The 19627-nt window shown below is 44.5% G+C and overlaps 1 protein-coding gene across 2 annotated transcripts in view; it reads right to left on the bottom strand.

Moving 5' to 3' along the window:
* Window positions 1–19627, bottom strand: part of LOC110508359 (calmodulin-regulated spectrin-associated protein 2) — a 66699-nt gene that overhangs the window by 12712 nt on the left and 34360 nt on the right. Inside the window, exons 3-11 of one of the 2 annotated variants that reach the window (XM_036966836.1) lie at window positions 17463–17651; window positions 16201–16290; window positions 12188–12220; window positions 10951–11092; window positions 7483–7622; window positions 923–1013; window positions 677–764; window positions 502–524; window positions 4–364 (exon numbers count right to left, since the gene is read on the bottom strand). In XM_036966836.1, the coding sequence (XP_036822731.1) occupies window positions 4–364; window positions 502–524; window positions 677–764; window positions 923–1013; window positions 7483–7622; window positions 10951–11092; window positions 12188–12220; window positions 16201–16290; window positions 17463–17651 (1157 nt within the window). The remainder of the gene's footprint in view (window positions 1–3; window positions 365–501; window positions 525–676; window positions 765–922; window positions 1014–7482; window positions 7623–10950; window positions 11093–12187; window positions 12221–16200; window positions 16291–17462; window positions 17652–19627) is intronic. The other variant, XM_036966837.1, reaches the window with a different exon arrangement.

The following is a 19627-nucleotide window of genomic DNA, read 5'->3' as shown; positions in this document are numbered from 1 at the left end:
TACCTGTTCCGGTTCTTGTGTGGCTGAGTCTGCCCGCGCCCCAGTGCTTTGTGGGGGTTTGGTGAGTCCGTGTTGTAGTCCTCCTCAGTTATGTGCCCTGCGGTGCTGCTAGGACCGTTGACGCTGACCGGCTGAAAGGAGAGGTGGCGCCTTATGTCCCCCTGGGGTGCGTGGTGAACTTTGAACACACCCAGGCCCTCGGTGCTGGCAGAGCGGGTCATGCCCCGGAGTGAGGGACCCCAACCGGGAGGGACGTTAGGATCCCCGTCCAAAGGAATCTCAAAGGAGATGCCCCTAGACCGTCTTTCCTTAGGCCACGTCCCCACACAGCCATCTACATAGGACATGGTCCTCTTTATCACACCTGCCCGAAACAGGGGAGAAAAAAGGTTAGTTCCACACGCACAGAGACTAAATCAAAGGGAACCAATAGTAGTTCAGAGTCTTCTGACAGACAAGTGTTTGTGATTCTGAGGAAAGGGGTAGTTCCTGTGTTCTTACCTGAAGCAGAGTCTGGTTGAAGCCTGAGACAGAGAGAGAATTACGATAAAGCTCAAAATCACACCTCCTGTAACTGCCAAGTTGAACTACGCTTGACCTTTCCCAAGCTTGTTCAATAAGGGAACATTAAATAACTCCAGGTTATTACATTTGTACACTCAATATTAAATCATACCTTTTGTGTTCTGGGCTGTCCCCAAAGTCCTGTTTGGCTGGGCCACAGATAGGAGCCATAGCCCTTGCTGACGGGGCTAGATCCCAGGCTGACAAAAAAACACCAATCAGTCAGGATACTCAAGTCAATAAAGGTAGTTGACGTGGTCTGAATTCTGGTGAAAACTGGAATATACTATGCCAATGCAGTTGATTATCTTCATTATCCCCATCATCATCATCTTCAGCGTCACCCTTTTTGGCTTACCTTGTGGGTCAAAGACTCTGGGCTGTACAAACGAAGGCTTGACCACTTCAAACCACCAGAACAGCTCTGCCATAAACACCAGGTAGTTATTCTGCAACAGGGCAAAACACACACGAGTTAGAGAAGGGCAAAGAAAATGTAATACAACCAAATACCAACATGTGTCCACAAGGTGCCTCTGTTAAGACACATAGGAGGCAAAATACAGGGTTCATAAAGTACCCCTGGATGTTTTCCACACGTTGCTGTACTACAGCCTGAATTTGAAATGGATTAAATGTCGATGTTGTGTCACTGGCCTACACACAATAGCCCATCACGTCAAAGTGGAATTATGATTATCGGAAATGCTTGCAAATGAATGAGAAATGAAAATCTGAAATGTCTTGAGTCAATAAGTATTCAACCACTTTGTTATGGTGGGCCTATATAAGTTAATGAGTACAGATTTGCTTAACAAGTCACATAATAAGTTGCACGGACTCACTCTGTGTGCAATAAAAGTGTTTAACAGGATTTTTTTAGGACTACCTCATCTCTATCCCACACACGGGATGGGAGAAAACTGAGACTGGATCAACAACATTGTAGTTGCTCCACAATACCAATCTATTTGACAGAGTGAAAAGAAGGAAGCCTGAACAGACTAAATCATTCCAAAACATGTATCCTGTTTGCAACAAGGCACTAAAGTAATACTGCAAAAAATGTGGAAAAACAATTAACTTTTGTCCTGAATACAAAGTATAACACTATGTATTCAGGACAAAACGTTAATTGTTTTTCCAAATTTTTTGGGCAAATCCAATACAACACATTACTGAGTACCACTCTTCATATTTTTCAGGATAAAAATGAAACGGAAGGGGGCAAAGCACAGACAGAATCCTAGAGGAAAACCTGGTTCAGTCTGCTTTCCACCAGACTGGGAGACAAATTCACCTTTCAGCAGGACAATAACCCAAAACACATGGCCAAATATACACTGGAGCTGCTTACCAAGATAACATTGAATGTCCCTGAGTGGTCTAGTCACAGTTTTGACTTAAATCGTCTTGAAAATCTATGGCAAGTCTTCAAAATGGCTGTCTAGCAAAGATCAACAACCAACTTGACAAAGCTTGAGGAATTTAAAAAAGGTGATTCCAAAGGTGATTCTAACATCTATTGACTTTGGGGTGTGAATACTTATGTAAATTAGATATTTCTGTATTTCATTTTCAATACATTTGCTAAAATTTCTAAAAACATGTTTTCACTTTGTCATTATGGGGTACAGAGGCTGTGGTATAGCTACGCCCAGAGCCATACAGTACCAGAGGCTGTGGTATAGCTACGCCCAGAGCCATACAGTACCAGAGGCTGTGGTATAGATGGGTGAGAGACTTTTTGTTGTTGATTTAATGCATTTTGAATGCAGGCTGTAACACAACAAAATGTGAAATAAGTCAAGGGGTATGGGTACCTACTGAAGACGCTGTGACTGAGGCCAGGGATAGCAGGTCAAGCTGCCTCTGAGCTGCCTTTGTTGCTAGGTAACTGATTGTGTGTGTGTGTGTGTGTGTGTGTGTGTGTGTGTGTGTGTGTGTGTGTGTGTGTACGCGCATTATTGGCAGCCTCATATAGCTATGTTACCTCAACTTCTAGTGTGTAGTGGAAGAACTGACTAAATACCATCTGGTATAGTTTAGTGTGCAATACACACCCCATAGAGTGTAACCCAAATAAGATGTTATGCTTTTTATGATTTAATGGTAAAAACAGACTCTGGAGACCTCCATATAAGAGTCATTCATTTGTTGAGAGCCTTTTAAACCACATATTTTGACTGGGCTTCTCTCTCTCTACGGAAAAGAGCCTCTCCATTGACCACAAAACTAAGACTGGACATTAGATTTCCAACATGGTTGCTTGGATATTCTCTTTGTATTGTTATAGTTCTTGGACATCAAGTCGAGTTTTGAGTCTAGAACACACTCCTCCACACATAACGGGTGTGAACAGTGTCCCTTTTCACACACGCCCACACACACACTGTGGCTGGTTGGTTAGGGGTTCTGGAGGTTTGGCCAGTTGGGAGTTGGCTCTAGGCCAGCTTTTGGCTGCTCTTCAGGAGCCGTTCTCTCACTCTCTGTCCCTGCCTGAGACACTCACTTGTAGCACTGTTTTCACACAAGCAACAAGCAGTCTATGGAAAAGACACAGTGTGCCAACGGTCAGGGGGAGGACCAGAATCCTAATTGGTTCTGACTAATGTTCCTATACCAGTGAAGGCTGCTGGTATAGGAACTTAATAATGGTTATCAACCACACGGAAACCACGCGTTTGATACCAGTCCTGCCATTATTATGAGCTGTCCTCCCCTCAGCAGCCTCCACTGTCCTATACTGCATGCTATGCATTCTGGGAGTCTATAGCCAGATCACATGGTTTTCTATCTGTTTTGTCCTGCCTCACATCGAAAACATCTCAGTTAAGTGATCAATTCTGTATGTATGATTAATAAATCAGAACCCCATTCAGTATTCTTTGTGGCACATAAAGAATCAACAGTTCTTTACTGACAGTTCTGTCTTCCTTTGATAGAAAATGTAAAAACAACAGAACAAGAGAGGCAGGGAGAGGCAGGCACAGAGAAAGTAGCATGACACTTCTCTCTAAGCAGCCTCTGTTTGTCTGAGGGGGAGACTTTGGCCCACTTTGGCCCTTCTGTTCTGGAATAACCCCATACAAGCACGCACGCGCACACACACACACACACACACACACACACACACACACACACACACACACACACACACACACACACACACACTGACTCATACTCTCATTTGACTTGGCAGAACAGTCAGTGTGACAAAATTGACCTCTCCTACACAAACACGCACACCCAAATCTCCTCTACCCACATAGAGTACAGTACACTAATACAGTGGTTCACAACCTTTTTTGAACCGTGGCACACCTTGATGGGATATAAAATGAAGCTCATCGCCAATTTCCCTATTCATTTATTTAGTGGCAATGGCCGCCATCTCATCTGATCCATACTGAAAACCATCTATTTTCTATTAGATTAAATAGGGTTCATTTGAAATATTTTCAGTTTTACTCATTTGTGTGTACCCCTTTAAAAGCGTCCCGCAAATCTGCACCAGAAAGAAGAAAATGTAGCTCCGGTAAAAAACGCTTTGGGCTACAGACAAGGTCTTCTGCCTTGTAAAGGTGCAACCACGGACACAAAGCCATGCTCCGTTTGTTTCTATGGCAGAGGCTGTGGTATAGCTAAGCCCAGAGCCATACAGTACCAGAGGCTGTGGTATAGCTACGCCCAGAGCCATACAGTACCAGAGGCTGTGGTATAGCTAAGCCCAGAGCCATACAGTACCAGAGGCTGTGGTATAGCTACGCCCAGAGCCATACAGTACCAGAGGCTGTAGTATAGCTACGCCCAGAGCCATACAGTACCAGAGGCTGTGGTATAGCTAAGCCCAGAGCCATACAGTCCAAGAGGCTGTGGTATAGCTAAGCCCAGAACCATACAGTACCAGAGGCTGTGGTATAGCTACGCCCAGAGCCATACAGTACCAGAGGCTGTGGTATAGCTAAGCCCAGAGCCAAACAGTACCAGAGGCTGTGGTATAGCTAAGCCCAGAGCCATACAGTACCAGAGGCTGTGGTATAACTAAGCCCAGAGCCATACAGTATCAGAGGCTGTGGTTCAGCTAAGCCCAGAGCCAAACAGTACCAGAGGCTGTGGTATAGCTAAGCCCAGAGCCATACAGTACCAGAGGCTGTGGTATAACTAAGCCCAGAGCCAAACAGTACCAGAGGCTGTGGTATAGCTAAGCCCAGAGCCATACAGTACCAGAGGCTGTGGTATAACTAAGCCCAGAGCCATACAGTACCAGAGGCTGTGGTATAGCTACGTCCAGAGCAATACAGTACCAGAGGCTGTGGTATAGCTATGCCCAGAGCCATACAGTACCAGAGGCTGTGGCTCAGCTAAGCCCAGAGCCATACAGTACCAGAGGCTGTGGTATAGCTAAGCCCAGAGCCATACAGTACCAGAGGCTGTGGTATAGCTAAGCCCAGAGCCATACAGTACCAGAGGCTGTGGCTCAGCTAAGCCCAGAGCCATACAGTACCAGAGGCTGTGGTATAGCTAAGCCCAGAGCCATACAGTACCAGAGGCTGTGGTTCAGCTAAGCCCAGAGCCATACAGTACCAGAGGCTGTGGTATAGCTAAGCCCAGAGCCATACAGTACCAGAGGCTGTGGTTCAGCTAAGCCCAGAGCCATATATTTAGAAATAAATCCTAATCAGACTTTCCTTTGCTAATGATTTTCACACACCTGAGAGTTCCTCAAGGCACACCGGTTGAACACCAATGACTAATATACTCTTCATGAATCATTCTTGCCAAAAAGTAATTTAAAACATCTACCCTCCCTGTCCTCTTATGCCCCACTATGCATCATTACCCCAATTGAAAATAAGATATGATCCCTTATTGATGCCACATGTTAAATCCACTTCAATCAGTGTAGATGAAGGGGAGGAGGCAGGTTAAAGAAGGATTTTTAAGCCTTGAGACAATTGAGACATGGATTGTGTATGTGTGCCATTCAGAGGGTGAATGGGCAAGACAAAATATTTAAGTGCCTTTGAACGGGGTATGGTAGTAGGTGCCAAGCGCATCGGTTTGTGTCAAGAGCTGTAACGCTGCTGGGTTTTTCACACTCAACAGTTTCCTGTGTGTATCAAGAATGGTCCACCAACCAAACGACAGCTAGTCAACTTGACACAACTGTGGGAAACATTGGAGTCGACATTTAATCCGTGCAAAAATTCCCTGTCAGTTAAGATCATCACTTTTTTTTAGGAATGTGAAATGTCAGAATAATAGTAGAGAGAATGATTTATTTCAGATTGTATTTCTTTCATCACATTCCAAGTGGGTCAGAATTTTTTATACACTCAATTCGTATTTGGTAGCATTGCATTTAAATTGTTTAACATGGGTCAAACGTATCGGGTAGCCTTCCACAAGCTTCCCACAATAAGTTGGGTGAATTTTGGCCCATTCCTCCTGACAGAGCTGATGTCACTGAGTCAGGTTTGTAGGCCTCCTTGCTCGCACACACTTTTTCAATGTTCTATAGGATTGAGGTCAGGGCTTTGTGATGGCCACTCCAATACCTTGACTTTGTTGTCCTTAAGCCATTTTGCCACAACTTTGGAAGTATGCTTGGGGTCATTGTCCATTTGGATGACCCATTTGCGACCAAGCTTTAACATCCTGACTGATGTCTTGAGATGTTGCTTCAATATATCCACATAATTTTCCGCTCTCATGATGATCTATTTTGTGAAGTGCACCAGTCCCTCCTGCAGCAAAGCACCCCCACAACATGATGCTGCCACCCCCGTGCTTCACGGTTGGGATGGTGTTCTTCGGCTTGCAAACCTCCCCCTTTTTCCTCCAAACATAATGATGTTCATTATGGCCCAAAAGTTCTATTTTTGTTATATCAGACCAGAGGACATTTCTCCAAAAAGTTCAATCTTAGTCCCCATGTGCATTTGCAAACCGTAGTCTGGCTTTTTTTATGGTGGTTTTGGAGCAGTGGCTTCTTCCTTGCATAGCCTTTCAGGATTTCGATATAGGACTTGTTTTACTGTGGATATAGATACTTTTGTACCTGTTTCCTCCAGCATCTTCACAAGGTCCTTTGCTCTTGTTCTGGGATTGATTTGCACTTTTCGCACCAAAGTATGTTAATCTCTAGGAGACAGAATGAGTCTCCTTCCTGAGCGGTATGATGGCTGCGTGGTCCCATGGTGTTTATACGTGCGTACTATTGTTTTTCAGGCGTTTGGAAATTGCTCCCAAGGATGAACCAGACTTGTGGAGGCACTGGAGGCACTTGAAGGTAGGCCTTGAAATACATTCACAGGTACACCTCCAATCGACTCAAATGATGCCAATTAGTCTATCAGAAGATTCTAAAGCCAAGACATCCTTTTCCAAGCTGTTTAAAGGCACAGTCAACTTAGTGTATGTAAACTTCTGACCCACTGGAATTGTGATACCGTGAATTATAAGTGTAATAATTTGTCTGTCAACAATTGTTGGAAACATTGACTTATGTCATGCACAAAGTAGATGTCCTAACTGCCAAAACTATAGTTTGTTAACAAGACATTTATGGAGTGATTGAAAAATGAGTTTTAATGACTCCAACCTAAGTGTATGTTAACTTCCGACTTCAAATGTATATTCTACCTCCATAGTCAACACCCCATTTCCCTCCCTACCCAACTAACCAAGTCTTGGCCCCTCCCATGTCCCCCCAGCCTCCCCTCTGCACCCCCAACCCTCTGTCCTGTCCCCCCAGCCTACCCTCCTGTCCCCCAGACCACTGCCCCCCATAGCCTCCATCCTGTCCTCCCAGACCTCTTCCCCCGTCGCCCACAGCCTCCCTCCCTCCCTTCCTATTCCACCATCCCCCTACCCTGTCCCCCCCAGCCCCCCCTCTGTTCCCCATGGTCTTACCTTGATGGAAGAGTGGGCATAGAGCATGTCCTCCAGGGAGAAGTGGCAGCAGTGGTTGAGGTTGTCCCTACAGAACTCCTGCACCAGCTGCAGGTTGTACAGACTGTCAGCCAGCGACATGGTCTCCTTCAGACAAATATCTGGAGGGGCGGGGAGAGGAGAGAGCATAGGGGCGGGGTTAGTGTTGCTATCTTCAGGGGTTGGATTCGCATGGATTTGAAAAGCTTCAGCTGTGCATCAATGGCTTTTCTGTTTTTTATGCAATTGAGACGTACACTGGTCAGACTTTTTATTTATTTTTATGATTGTTATTTTATTATAAATGTTCCTTTTATAAAATACTTAGTATTATTTGTAGTGTTTAGCCAGAATAATGGTCACAGGAGGCAAGGTTGGAAGGCAGGGGAGAGTACACAGAATAACAGAGATGGTGATGTCATGATGGGGAGAGCCCACGCAGACTAGAACGAGCTGAAGAAGGATTGGACAGTGATGTCATCAGTCTACCAGATTCTTCAGGAAGTACAACATTTCCACAATGGGAGCCAAATGGAGCTTTCATTGAAATGGAACTGAATGAAACGATTGTCACAGCTGGGTCACATGTACTGTTAAAAATTGCCGTGTTCCAGAATATTCCCTCACTATCCAATCCTTCTTTACAGTATCTCATTCTAGCACACAGATACATCTATATATGACTGGGCACTCACAGAAGGGGAGTGGCAATATTTATCTTTAAAAAATAACAGTCAACGGTTGTCCTCTGTCTAAAGGACTGTGCTGCTGTCACATTACTGACCAATCACATCTTCGCCTGGCCCTGGGGCATTTTTAGAACAGTGGGTGGAGGCTGGATCACTGGGTACTGTCTCAACAGACTCCTTCTCCCTCTCATGTTATGGAAATCCCTCAGGTTTAATCTTTTAATAATAATATTTAGCAGACACTTTTATCCAAAGATAAAACGTCGACAAAACAAAGGAGATTATCGTGGACTTCAGGAAACAGTAGAGGGAGCACCCCCTATCCACATCGACGGGACAGCGGTGGAGAAGGTGGAAAGTTTTAAGTTCCTAGGCATACACATCACTGACAAACTGAAATGGAGGCTGAAGAAATTTGGCTTGTCACCTAAAACCCACACAAACAGCCTGGTACGGCAAATGGTATGGCAACTTCACCGCCCACAACCGCAGGGCTCACCAGAGGGTGGTGCAGTCTGCACAACACATCACCGGGGGCAAACTATCTGCTCTCCAGGACACCTACAGCACCCGATGTCACAGGAAGGCCAAATAGATCATCAAGGACAACAACCACCCGAGCCACTGCCTGTTCACCCCACTATCATCCATTATTATCTCATATGTATATACTGTATTCTATACCATTTTACTGTACCTTAGTCTATGCCGCTCTAACATTGGTCGTCCATATATTTATAAGCTCAGCAAAAAAAGAAACGTCCTCTCACTGTCAACTGCGTTTATTTTCAGCAAACTTAACATGTGTACATATTTGTATGAACATAACAAGATTCAACAACTGAGACATAAACTGAACAAGTTCCACAGATATGTGACTAACAGAAGTATAATAGTGTGTCCCTGAACAAAGGGGGGGGTCAAAATCAAAAGTAACAGTCAGTATCTGGTGTGGCCACAAGCTGCATTAAGTACTGCAGTGCATCTCCTCCTCATGGACTGCACCAGATTTGCCAGTTCTTGCTGTGGCACCTGCAAGTTCCCGGACATTTCTGGGGGGAATGACCCTAGCCCTCACCCTCCGATCCAACAGGTCCCAGGCGTGCTCAATGGGATTGAGATACGGGCTCTTCGCTGGCCATGGCAGAACACTGACATTCCTGTCTTGCAGGAAATCACGCACAGTGTGAGCAGTATGGCTGGTGGCATTGTCATGCGGAAGGTGAATGTCTTCCCTGTAACGCACAGCGTTGAGACTGCCTGCAATGACAACAAGCTCAGTCCTATGATGCTGTGATACACCGCCCCAGATCATGACGGACCCTCCACCTCCAAATCGATCCCGCTCCAGAGTACAGGCCTCGGTGTAACGCTCATTCCTTTGACGATAAACGCGAATCCAACCATCACCCCTGGTGAGACAAAACTGTGACTCGTCAGTGAAGAGCACTTTTTGCCAGTCCTGTCTGGTCCAGCGACGGTGGGTTTGTGCCCATAGGCAATGTTGTTGCCGTTGATGTCTGGCGAGGACCTGCCTTACAACAGGCCTACAAGCCCTCAGTCCAGCCTCTCTCAGCCTATTGCGGACAGTCTGAGCACTGATGGAGGGATTGTGCATTCCTGGTGTAAGGCCTGATTCACGCAGTCTCCTCTGAACAGTTGATGTTGAGATGTCTGGTTTTGTTTTTTTGGGGGGGGGGGGTTTACCTTTATTTAACTAGGCAAGTCAGTTAAGAACAAATTCTTATTTACAATGACAGCCTACCCCGGCCAAACCCGGACGATGCTGGGCCGATTGTGTGCCCTATGGGACTCCCAATCCCGGCCGGATGTGATACAGCCTGTTAATTGAACTCTGTGAAGAATTTATTTCGGCTGCAATTTGGTAACTCTAATGAACTTATCCTCTGCAGCAGAGGTAACTCTGGGTATTCCTTTCCTGTGGCAGTCCTCATGAGCCAGTTTCATCATAGCGCTTGATGGTTTTTGCGACTGCGCTTGAAGAAACATTAAAAGTTCTTGAAATTTTTCGCAATGACTGACCTTCATGTCTTAAAGTAATGATAGACTGTCGTTTCTCTTTGCTTATTTGAGCTGTTCTTGCCATAATTTGGACTTGGTATTTTACCAAATAGGGCTATCTTATGTATACCAACCCTACCTTGTCACAACACAACTGATTGGCTCAAAGAAATTTCACAAATGAACTTTTAACAAGGGACACCTGTTAATTGAAATGCATTCCCGGTGACTACCTCACAAAGCTGGTTGAGAGAATGCCAAGAGTGTGTAAATCTGTCATCAACACTTTTTTGGTTACTTCATGATTCCATATGTATAATTTCATAGTTTTGATGTCTTCACTATTATTATACCAGGTAGAAAATAGTAAAAATAAAGGAAAACCCTGCAATAAGTAGGTGTGTCCAAACATTGGACTGATACTGCATGTCTAATGGTTAAAACAATATAGCTGTTGATACTACTGGTCATTGTTTCCATTTACAATCATTTGTTGATGATTCTGTGCCCAAAGAGTCCCTCTGTAATACTTATGCATAATGTAGCTATCATGTTTCTAGAAAATATATTGTTTGCTGTGAATGCCCCTATGCTCATCAGATTCTGGTCAATCCCTTGTGTAACGGCAGCCTAATGTACTTACCATTCTGAGTGAGTGTGAGCTATAACAGATGCTGTTACTGCAAACTATTAGTATAAAGTAGGCCAACCAGAGAAGGCTACAGGTATGAAGTGGTACCTTCCAGTCTGACAGACGTTGGGCAGTAGAAGTGGACGAGCGCGGCCAGGGCACAGCCGTCTGTGTTGTCCTTTAGCAGATTGTCCACCAGGGGGAGGGAGGGAGCTGACCTCTGCTTCGCATGCTCCCTCCTATAGCGCGCCTGCAGCCATGGCAACAACAGAGAGGGATTACAGGTCAGTGATATACAGTTAATCTATGGAATCAGAGAAAGGAGAGGGATGTATGGGGATGTATATAGTAGTTTAGTCTGGGGTTATTCAAGCATTGGAGGGTTCAGCCTCAACTAAACAGGTAGTGAGTGGGGTGTCGCTGCATGCAAAGAAAACAGACTGTGGAGACTTTGACAGATCGACCAACGCCATCTTTATAGGGGAGAGGGAGAGGCTGACATTGTCCTCTACGGTAAAGATCCTGTATCGTTGTCGAATGCAAAAAACAGTCGGGCACCAAGGCTACACTTCCACTGGGTTTGGAGTTCGTGTACCGTAATTACACTAAGGTGTGACTGAGTCTGAATGTCCCTATATCATCTAGTGATTTACACTAGTCTCATGTTCCTACATTAACTGTTACGACCAGATAAATCTCCTGTGTTACAGTATCCAACCAATATAAATCTCCTGTGCTATGGTGTCCTGCAGTGTTGACTGGATGGAGGTAAGATCAGGTTCGCTGATCTGATCCAGGGTCACTTTGTGTTTTCCCCCTTAATGATTTTGGTAAGGATAAGGGCAGGGTGATGATTTACAGTTTAATAAGCTGTTCTGACAGAGGGAATACGTTGTAGTTGTAGATTTGTTTCTCTCAGAGCCTATAAAACACACTGGTGCCGCACCAGTACAACAACTGGTTCCCCTCTCTGCTCCCAGTCTCGCCTATAATAAAAGGAACAGGCTGGGCATCCATTACTTTACTAGAAGAAAGAGTGGTCCCATTTTTCAAACACAGAGAGGAGAGCTTAAGTTGCGTTTTGTCTGGTGTGTGATTCAGCATTTTGTGTGATATAGTGGGTTGTTTACGTATGGTTGCACTGCACTAGCATTGAGGTGCAGTATGAGCATCTATATACAGATGTTATACAGCTGTTCTAACAAACAACATGAGAGGTAAGAGGGAAGGAACATCATTGGAGGGTAGGGGTGATAGACAGGGCTGCATGTGGGTTAGGGTAGTGGTAAGGGGCCAGGGGAAGGGGAGGTCTGGGGGAGAGGGAGAGGCTGATAGATGGACTTACAGGTACCAGTCTCCAATACCATTTGTCTGGAGCCTTGAGATAACAATGGACACGATGCCAACAAGAGGAAGAGAGGGGAAAGTCATTAGGCCTAGGAAGGCTCAGGTCTACTGTGTCCACACACATCATCCTGTGGGACATGTTAATGTATTTTTGACTTTTTTATTTTATTTAAATCATTGGTTCATGTGTCAATTAACTTCCCACAGTGGTCACAGTGACTCTTCTCCATCCAGACCAACGGGAGGTATGGAGCTGCAGCTGATAGACTCCCTATGCATCCTACTCAATATCAAATTACCCAGCAGCTACTGTGAGTGTCTCCTTTGTCACAACTGAAAGAGTCCCCCCCCCCCCCCAATCACTTCACAACACACTCTCTGTCATCAGATCAAGTTCAAAGACTCTTCACAGTCACACACACGGCCCTTAAATCGAGACGGTCTGAGGCTTTCGTCTGAGAAAGGGATTGTTGTCTGTATTCAAGCTGTGACACTAAATCGACGCCCTCGTCCGCTTCCCAAACGGCACCCTATTCCCTATCTATTGCACTACTTTTGACCAGGGCTCATAAAGGCTCAGGTCAAAAGTAGTACTCTATGTCGGTAAAAAGGGTGTCATTTGGAACGTAGCCCCTCTTTACAATGTGGCCTGTTCAGTGAACAGACAGCCCTGTCTGTGTTGACCCTGATAAAGGCAGTGATAGAGAGAGTTGGTTCTGACAGAGCATGTGCTCCAGCAGTTTATTAGGAGCATACAGTTCTTCTCTGGCTGAGGCTAACAAGCACGTCAAGGCCTCCCTTCATTTTTTACTTTGAAAAGGGTAGTATGTGTGGGAAGGAAGGTATCGGTGTGTGTGTGTGTGTGAGTGATAAGATCTCTCTCTTATTATATCATAGGCACAGTAGTAACTTTTTGATAAAAGGTCGTCTGATGTGATTTAGCTCCTGATGTAATTGTGCGGCTTCTCAATAGTTCCCCAGCTTAACGGAGTTAAGCTCTGATCACAAGATGCTTACAACATTTGCCAAAGGAAACAGTCAAAGGAAATGTATTGTTTGTTTACCCTTTATTTAGCCAGGTAAGTCAAATTATTTTTTGACAGGGAAGTTCCCAGGTAACACAAAGTTCTGAGGACCATATGTTTCTTTGAGCTTGGTGTGAGCCGTGGTTCAGTTGTAAATTCGGGAGGTGCCAGAGGGGGTGACCGGAACGCATAAAATAAAAACCCCCTTTATAATAAAGCCCTGCATGCATATCATGCATTTGCATAGAGCAGTAAGAGGCGCTTCCAGAACTTGCACACATGGGGACCATTGTTAATAGCCCAAGGTCAGGGGAAACGTCTCCTTTTATAAACACATTTCACATGACTGGAGACTTTGGCAGAATCTTTAATACCGCCCAAAATGATGGAAATGACAGGCTACTACGACACTGACAAACTGAACATCTGAGATCAATAAAACCACCGTGTCTTGTGGAGACACACTTTGTAGGCTGCAATATGAGGAGGAAATGATAGTCCTACAAATGCTTTCCAGTTTCACTGATGATGCGCAGATCACTTGCCGGTGATGGCCGATGCGTTTGTGCCAAAAGCCCATCTTTCTCTTGTTTTACTTTGTAAAACAATATTTGGAAATTGATCAAATATTTTGGTTTCAGCAGGAGCCATTTGCTTTCCAACCTGTGTTTTCCCGCAATTGTATCTGAAATATTGGAAAAGGCCTGTTTTGTCTGCATGCTGTTCACTGACAGATTTGCAGTGGGCTGCACACAATTGGGCTGCACACAATCCACAGCCAGGCTTGAAAAAATATACGTTATTGATCCTCTGTGGCTAAATTACAGGCCTTCTCGTGGTGTAGTAGGCTATTCTGAATTACTTCATTTCTTTCTGACCAGATAGTAGTTATTCTATAACTTTAGAACATTCATTTCAATTTATCAGGGAAATAAATGACCAACGCTGGAGAGATGAGAGTTGTAGACTCATGTCTATCAGAGCAGAGAGAGGGAGAGAGATCTCATTCTCATTCAGAGATACAGGCTCGCTTCTCCCACAGCCACGGCCAGGCGTTGATCTCAAACGTAGGTTGCAATGTTGGGCAAACCATAAGCCCGGGCCGACCCAACCCAAATCAACTCTTAGAATATCAGGCCCGGACTGAAAACCGACTTTTTCACATTCGTTTTTTTTGGGGGGTGGGCAGGAGAACGAACAAAGAGGCAACTCTTAATGAACTGATCGGGGTTTGGCTTTGGAACATTCTCAACACATTTAATGAACTTGACAAAAAAACATACTTTTCTTGGTATTTCATTCTTTTAAAAGAATGTTTACTAAAAGTTCAAACATTGTTACATTTAAATTACATTTTGTTATGGTGAAGTACATTTCAGTACTTCACCATAACATTTCGTACAGGTTTCCTCATGGTTTTATTTAATGCCATGTTCTCAAATTGTTCCGAGAATATTAGGAACATTTTCCATAAAAACCACAAGCACATTTTTAAGTTCAGAGAATGTTTAAAAAAAATGTTATTTAAAACATTTAAAACATTTCGTTCTCAAAACATGAAGAAAACTTTTTTTTGCTACTTTTAGTAACATTCGAAGAATGCTCCAAGAATGTTATTTAAAACATATACATTCCGTTCTCAGCATCTTGAACACACTTAACTCTCTTGTTAAGTGTGTTCAGGTGTGTTGGCTGCACCCACTAATTGGCCCTACCTGATGTTAATGAATGCGTGTTTCCTTTGAAATGAGGTCTGTTTGAATAGACTAAAACAACTATGTATGTGTAAAAAAAAACATGGCATGGACTAATTCTATGGCTAGAGAGCAGAAATAGGTTCAAAACTAAATGTGTTTGCATGTTTCCTATCTGTGCTTGGAGTTAGCTAGCAGTGTTAAAATAAGCTAGCAGTGTTATTAACAGTGCTATCAAAAGTTTCAGTGAAAGTTTTTTAAGGAAGTTATTCAAAAACCACCAAATAACCTAAATAAAGTGTTATTAACGTTCACAGAGCGTTAATAAAACCTTGCGGGAAAACTGTGAAGGAACAAGAGTAAAACGTTCTCAGAACCTCCCTGCAAACTAAAAATAAACCTTCCCAGAACATGTTCACTTCTGTTGTCAGATTTATTTTTTTAATAGTTTTTCTAGTCAGGAAACGTGCTAGCTGGGTTACCACCTTTTTTGTGATTATATTCTTTGTTATCACAGTGAGGAGGTTTGATCTGGCCACTAAAGTGCATTTTAGGTTTGATCTTTGACCTCTCAGACAGGGTCGTGACTTGACACAGGTCACTGTGGGTGAGATGAGGACTCGCGTGTCTATTTGTACTGTCAGCAGTAGACCAGAGGGATGACTCAGAATGTCACATAGGCCTTACATAACTAATGTCCCTTGAGTGCAGTCTGTCCCACTCGATCTCTGTTGCCCTCTCTCTGTCTGTCTGTCTGTCTGTCTGATGCTCTCTCTCTGTCTTGCCCCCAGTCTTGCTCTGTTCCACTTTTTTTCCCCTATCTCACTATTTGTTGCCCTCTATTTTGCTCTCTCTCTCCCCTTTCTCTCTCTCGCTTGCTCTGTGTTGTGTGGGTCTCTGCTGCTCTCTCTCTCTCTCTAACAGTAGTGCAGCAGAGTCTCTTGCCAATATCTCTATACAGCTGACATGACACTGAGCTCATCTGTTCTTCTGTTAGCAGGGGAAATGTGTGTGTGTGTGTGTTCGTTTGTGTCAAAGAGAAAACGAGAGCGAGAAAGAGAGGAGTGAAAGTGGCAAGAGAGAAAGAGAGAGAGAGAGAGCAAGAGAGAGATGGAAAGAAAACAATTGTCTGCATGTTCAGTTCGTACTCGTGGAGTTGGAGAGGTTGGAGAGGGACCCTTGCTGTTGGGCCTGGGAGACCCTGTCCAGACTGTTATATCAGACCATGTCAACAGAGGGCAACGAGGGAGAGAAGTCAGAGCGTGTGTGTCAGTGTGCTTGTCAGTACTCACCCTCTGTGATGCAGTAGCTGTGCTCTCAGGGCAGGAGCTCTCTCTCAACCTCTGCTCCTCCACCAGAATCTCCCTGAGGTGCTCATTCACCTAGTGAGAGAGAGAGAGAGAGAGAGAGAGAGAGAGAGAGAGAGAGAGGGAGAGTGAGTGAGAGGGAGAGAGAGAGAGAGAGAGAGAGAGAGAGAGAGAGAGAGAGAGAGAGAGAGAGAGAGAGAGAGAGAGAGAGAGAGAGATTGGAGAAAGAGAATGGATATTATTGAAGGTCACATTACCAATAAGGAATAAGGGGGAATGAATGCAGAGGTTTTGTTTTTGTGTGTGCAAGTGAGAAAGAAAGAGACCGACTACAGTCTCTCGTGACAGACTAAACATTCTTGGTGGCAAGATTAAATTGACCATAATGCAGTTTTAAAAAACAGTCCTATGACTTCCATCATTCAGCACATGAAAACATTGCAACCTCTCATAACCTCATAAATGATGTGCTCCAGCTCTAAGCCTTGTTGTGAAGTTGTACATGTACAACAAACATAAACCAAACTTCATGAGGGAAATAAAATAGTTCTCACTCTCACTAGATCTCACACCTAAACTATCGCCTACGGTAGCCTATCAAAACACATTTCCGGTAAAAAATATATTTTTTGAAGAATTAAATCTTACTCCTGCGAGGAAACTAGTCAAATTAAGATCCCCCATCTGTGGGCATGTGTATTCATGTCAATATTTGTGTTCGTCCATCCTCATATGTCTGCATGAATGTGCATTTTTCCGTGACTATATTTGTAAGCGTGTGAATCTGTGTGTGAAGCATACGTGTGTGTACATGCGTGTCTGCATGTGTGTATCCGTCTGGCCTTGGGCTCGCAGCAGGGAGGAATGTTGTCAACAAGCTCAGATGGTAGCCGACAACACGGAGCCAGAGTGTGTACTCTTTAGGATGTAGGATGCTAGGACATTACTAGGATGCCGACGAGAGGTACGCTAGCAACATTAGCATCAATACTAATGGTGTGTGTGTGTGTGTGTGTGTGTGTGTGTGTGCGAGCGTGTGTGTGTGTGTGTGTGTGTGTGTGTGTGTGTGTGTGTGTGTGCGAGCGAGCGTGTGTGTGTGTGTGTGTGTGTGCGAGCGTGTGTGTGTGTGTGTGCGAGCGTGTGTGTGTGTGTGTGTGTGTGTGTGTGTGTGTGTGTGTGTGTGTGTGTGTGTGTGCGTGCGTGCGTGTCCGTGTGTGCGTGTGTGTGTGAGCGTGTGTGTACCCCACCTTGTTGATCCAGGTGGTGACTGCGTCCTCTGTGTCGTAGGGCAGGTCCCTGATGTATCCGTCGGGGGGGGAGGAGAGGTCATTGGGAGGGGAGGAGAAGCGGTGGACGCAGGCCATCACCCGCTCCACACTCACCATCTCCACCGTGTACGCCATCATCAGAGTGTCTATTAGGGCCAGGTGGGAACTCTGGGGAAGGGAGACGGTGTTAGAATGGTCCATGTTGGTCCATGTTTTCTCAGAGACGGGTGATAGAATGGATTCTCAGAGAGGACACCATCATCAATGTTTCACAGAAAACATTACATCCCTCTTCCAGTCACACCAATATAAAAAGGTAATAGATTCCCATCTAAGGTCAAATGCAGGTCACATAAAAACCCCGGGCATGTTCAGTATTTATGAAAACATTAACGGATGTCACTTGAGTTCTAAATGGGGAACCGTGTAAATGTGTGTCTTAGTGTGTGTTAGTCCTAGAACAGTACGAAGCATGACATTCTGCTGGCCTTTCCAATCCCATTCCAGGGCGGTCAGAACAGCTAGCAGCTCTCCCTCCCCTTCCTCTTCCTGCCTCTTCAGAGGTCTGGTCCACTCTAACATCTTCTAATGTGTGTGTTTACTTCCTGGTGTGACACAGGTCAGCTCTGCCGTTCAGCACGGATTCAGATGGTGGTAACTACTGTGGTAAGAAGAGCTGTTCTCCAATCAGTTGATTAAAGACGGCACTCTCTTATTCCAACAATACTATGCTTTAAACTACTGAAGCACAACTAACGGCACCAAGCAACAAAACAGAGAAACACAAAAACACAACAGACCCCTCTATTCATGACCCCATAGAGACGCTTATATAAGAGACTGTTAACACGTAGTGTGGCCCTGTGTTTCCAAAGAGAGAGAGAGAGAGGGAGAGAGGGAGAGGGGGAGACAGACTGACACACAGAGAGAGAGAGAGAGAGAGAGAGAGGGGGGAGACAGACTGACAGAGAGAGAGAGAGATAGACTGACACAGAGAGAGAGAGAGAGAGAGAGAGACTGACAGAGAGAGAGAGAGAGAGAGAGAGAGAGGGAGACAGACGGACAGAGAGAGAGAGAGAGAGAGAGAGAGAGAAAGAGAGAGAGAGAGAGAGAGTGAGTGAGAGAGGGGGGAGACAGACTGACAGAGAGAGAGACTGACAGAGAGAGAGAGGGAGAGAGAGAGAGAGAGAGAGAGAGACTGACAGAGACAGAGAAAGACAGAGTCCAACTGACCAACCTTTCAGTGCTTTCTCTCCCTGTTCTTTAAAGCCCATCCCATTTCCTCTACTCCACTGCCAGCAAATATAGTAGGTTTGTACAGTGTCACTACAGACTACAGACCAAGTCCTCATGGAACATTACACATTTAACATACAGCTCGAATTTTGTGAAAGCTATAAATTAAATAGATATTCTGATGACTATTTTATAGGTTTCAGTATCTCAAAAAATGATCCAAGATCGCATGCATTTTCTAACATCACCCTTTCAAGAATGAAGAACTGCTTCATCTGATGCATCATAATGCAGAGCCTTCAGAAAGTATTCACATCCCTCCACTTAGTCCACATTTGTTGTGTTATAGACGGAATTTCAAACGGATTCGCTTTTTCCTTCACTGGCCCACACAAAATACCCTATAATGTCAAAGTGGAAGCTGAAATGTCTTAAGTCAATAAGTATTCAACCCCTTTGTTATGGAAAGCCTAAATAAGTTCAAGAGTAAAAAAGTGCTAATTAATACACCCAGTATTCATGGTGCCGCTTGCACAGTCACTACAAAGATACAGGGGTCCTTCCTAACTCAGTTGCCGGAGAGGAAGGAAACCACCACATTTCACCTTGTGGCTTGCCAAAGTATTCACCCACTTTGGCATTTTTCCTATTTTGTTGCCTTACAACCTGGAATTAAAATATTATTTTTTTTTGGGGGGGGGGGGGGGGGGGTTGTATCATATTTAAACAACATGCCTACCACTTTGAAGATGCAAAATATATTTTATTGTGAAACAAACAAGAAATAAGACAAAAAAACAGAACTTGAGCATGCTTAACTATTCACCCCCCCAAAGTCAATACTTTGTAGAGCCTCCTTTTGCAGCTATTACAGCTGCAAGTCTCTTGGGGTATGTCTCTATAAGCTT

This window comes from Oncorhynchus mykiss, chromosome 28 (genome assembly GCF_013265735.2).
Source record: "Oncorhynchus mykiss isolate Arlee chromosome 28, USDA_OmykA_1.1, whole genome shotgun sequence".
NCBI lineage: Eukaryota > Metazoa > Chordata > Actinopteri > Salmoniformes > Salmonidae > Oncorhynchus > Oncorhynchus mykiss.
This window is presented reverse-complemented; position numbering and strand designations above follow the sequence as displayed.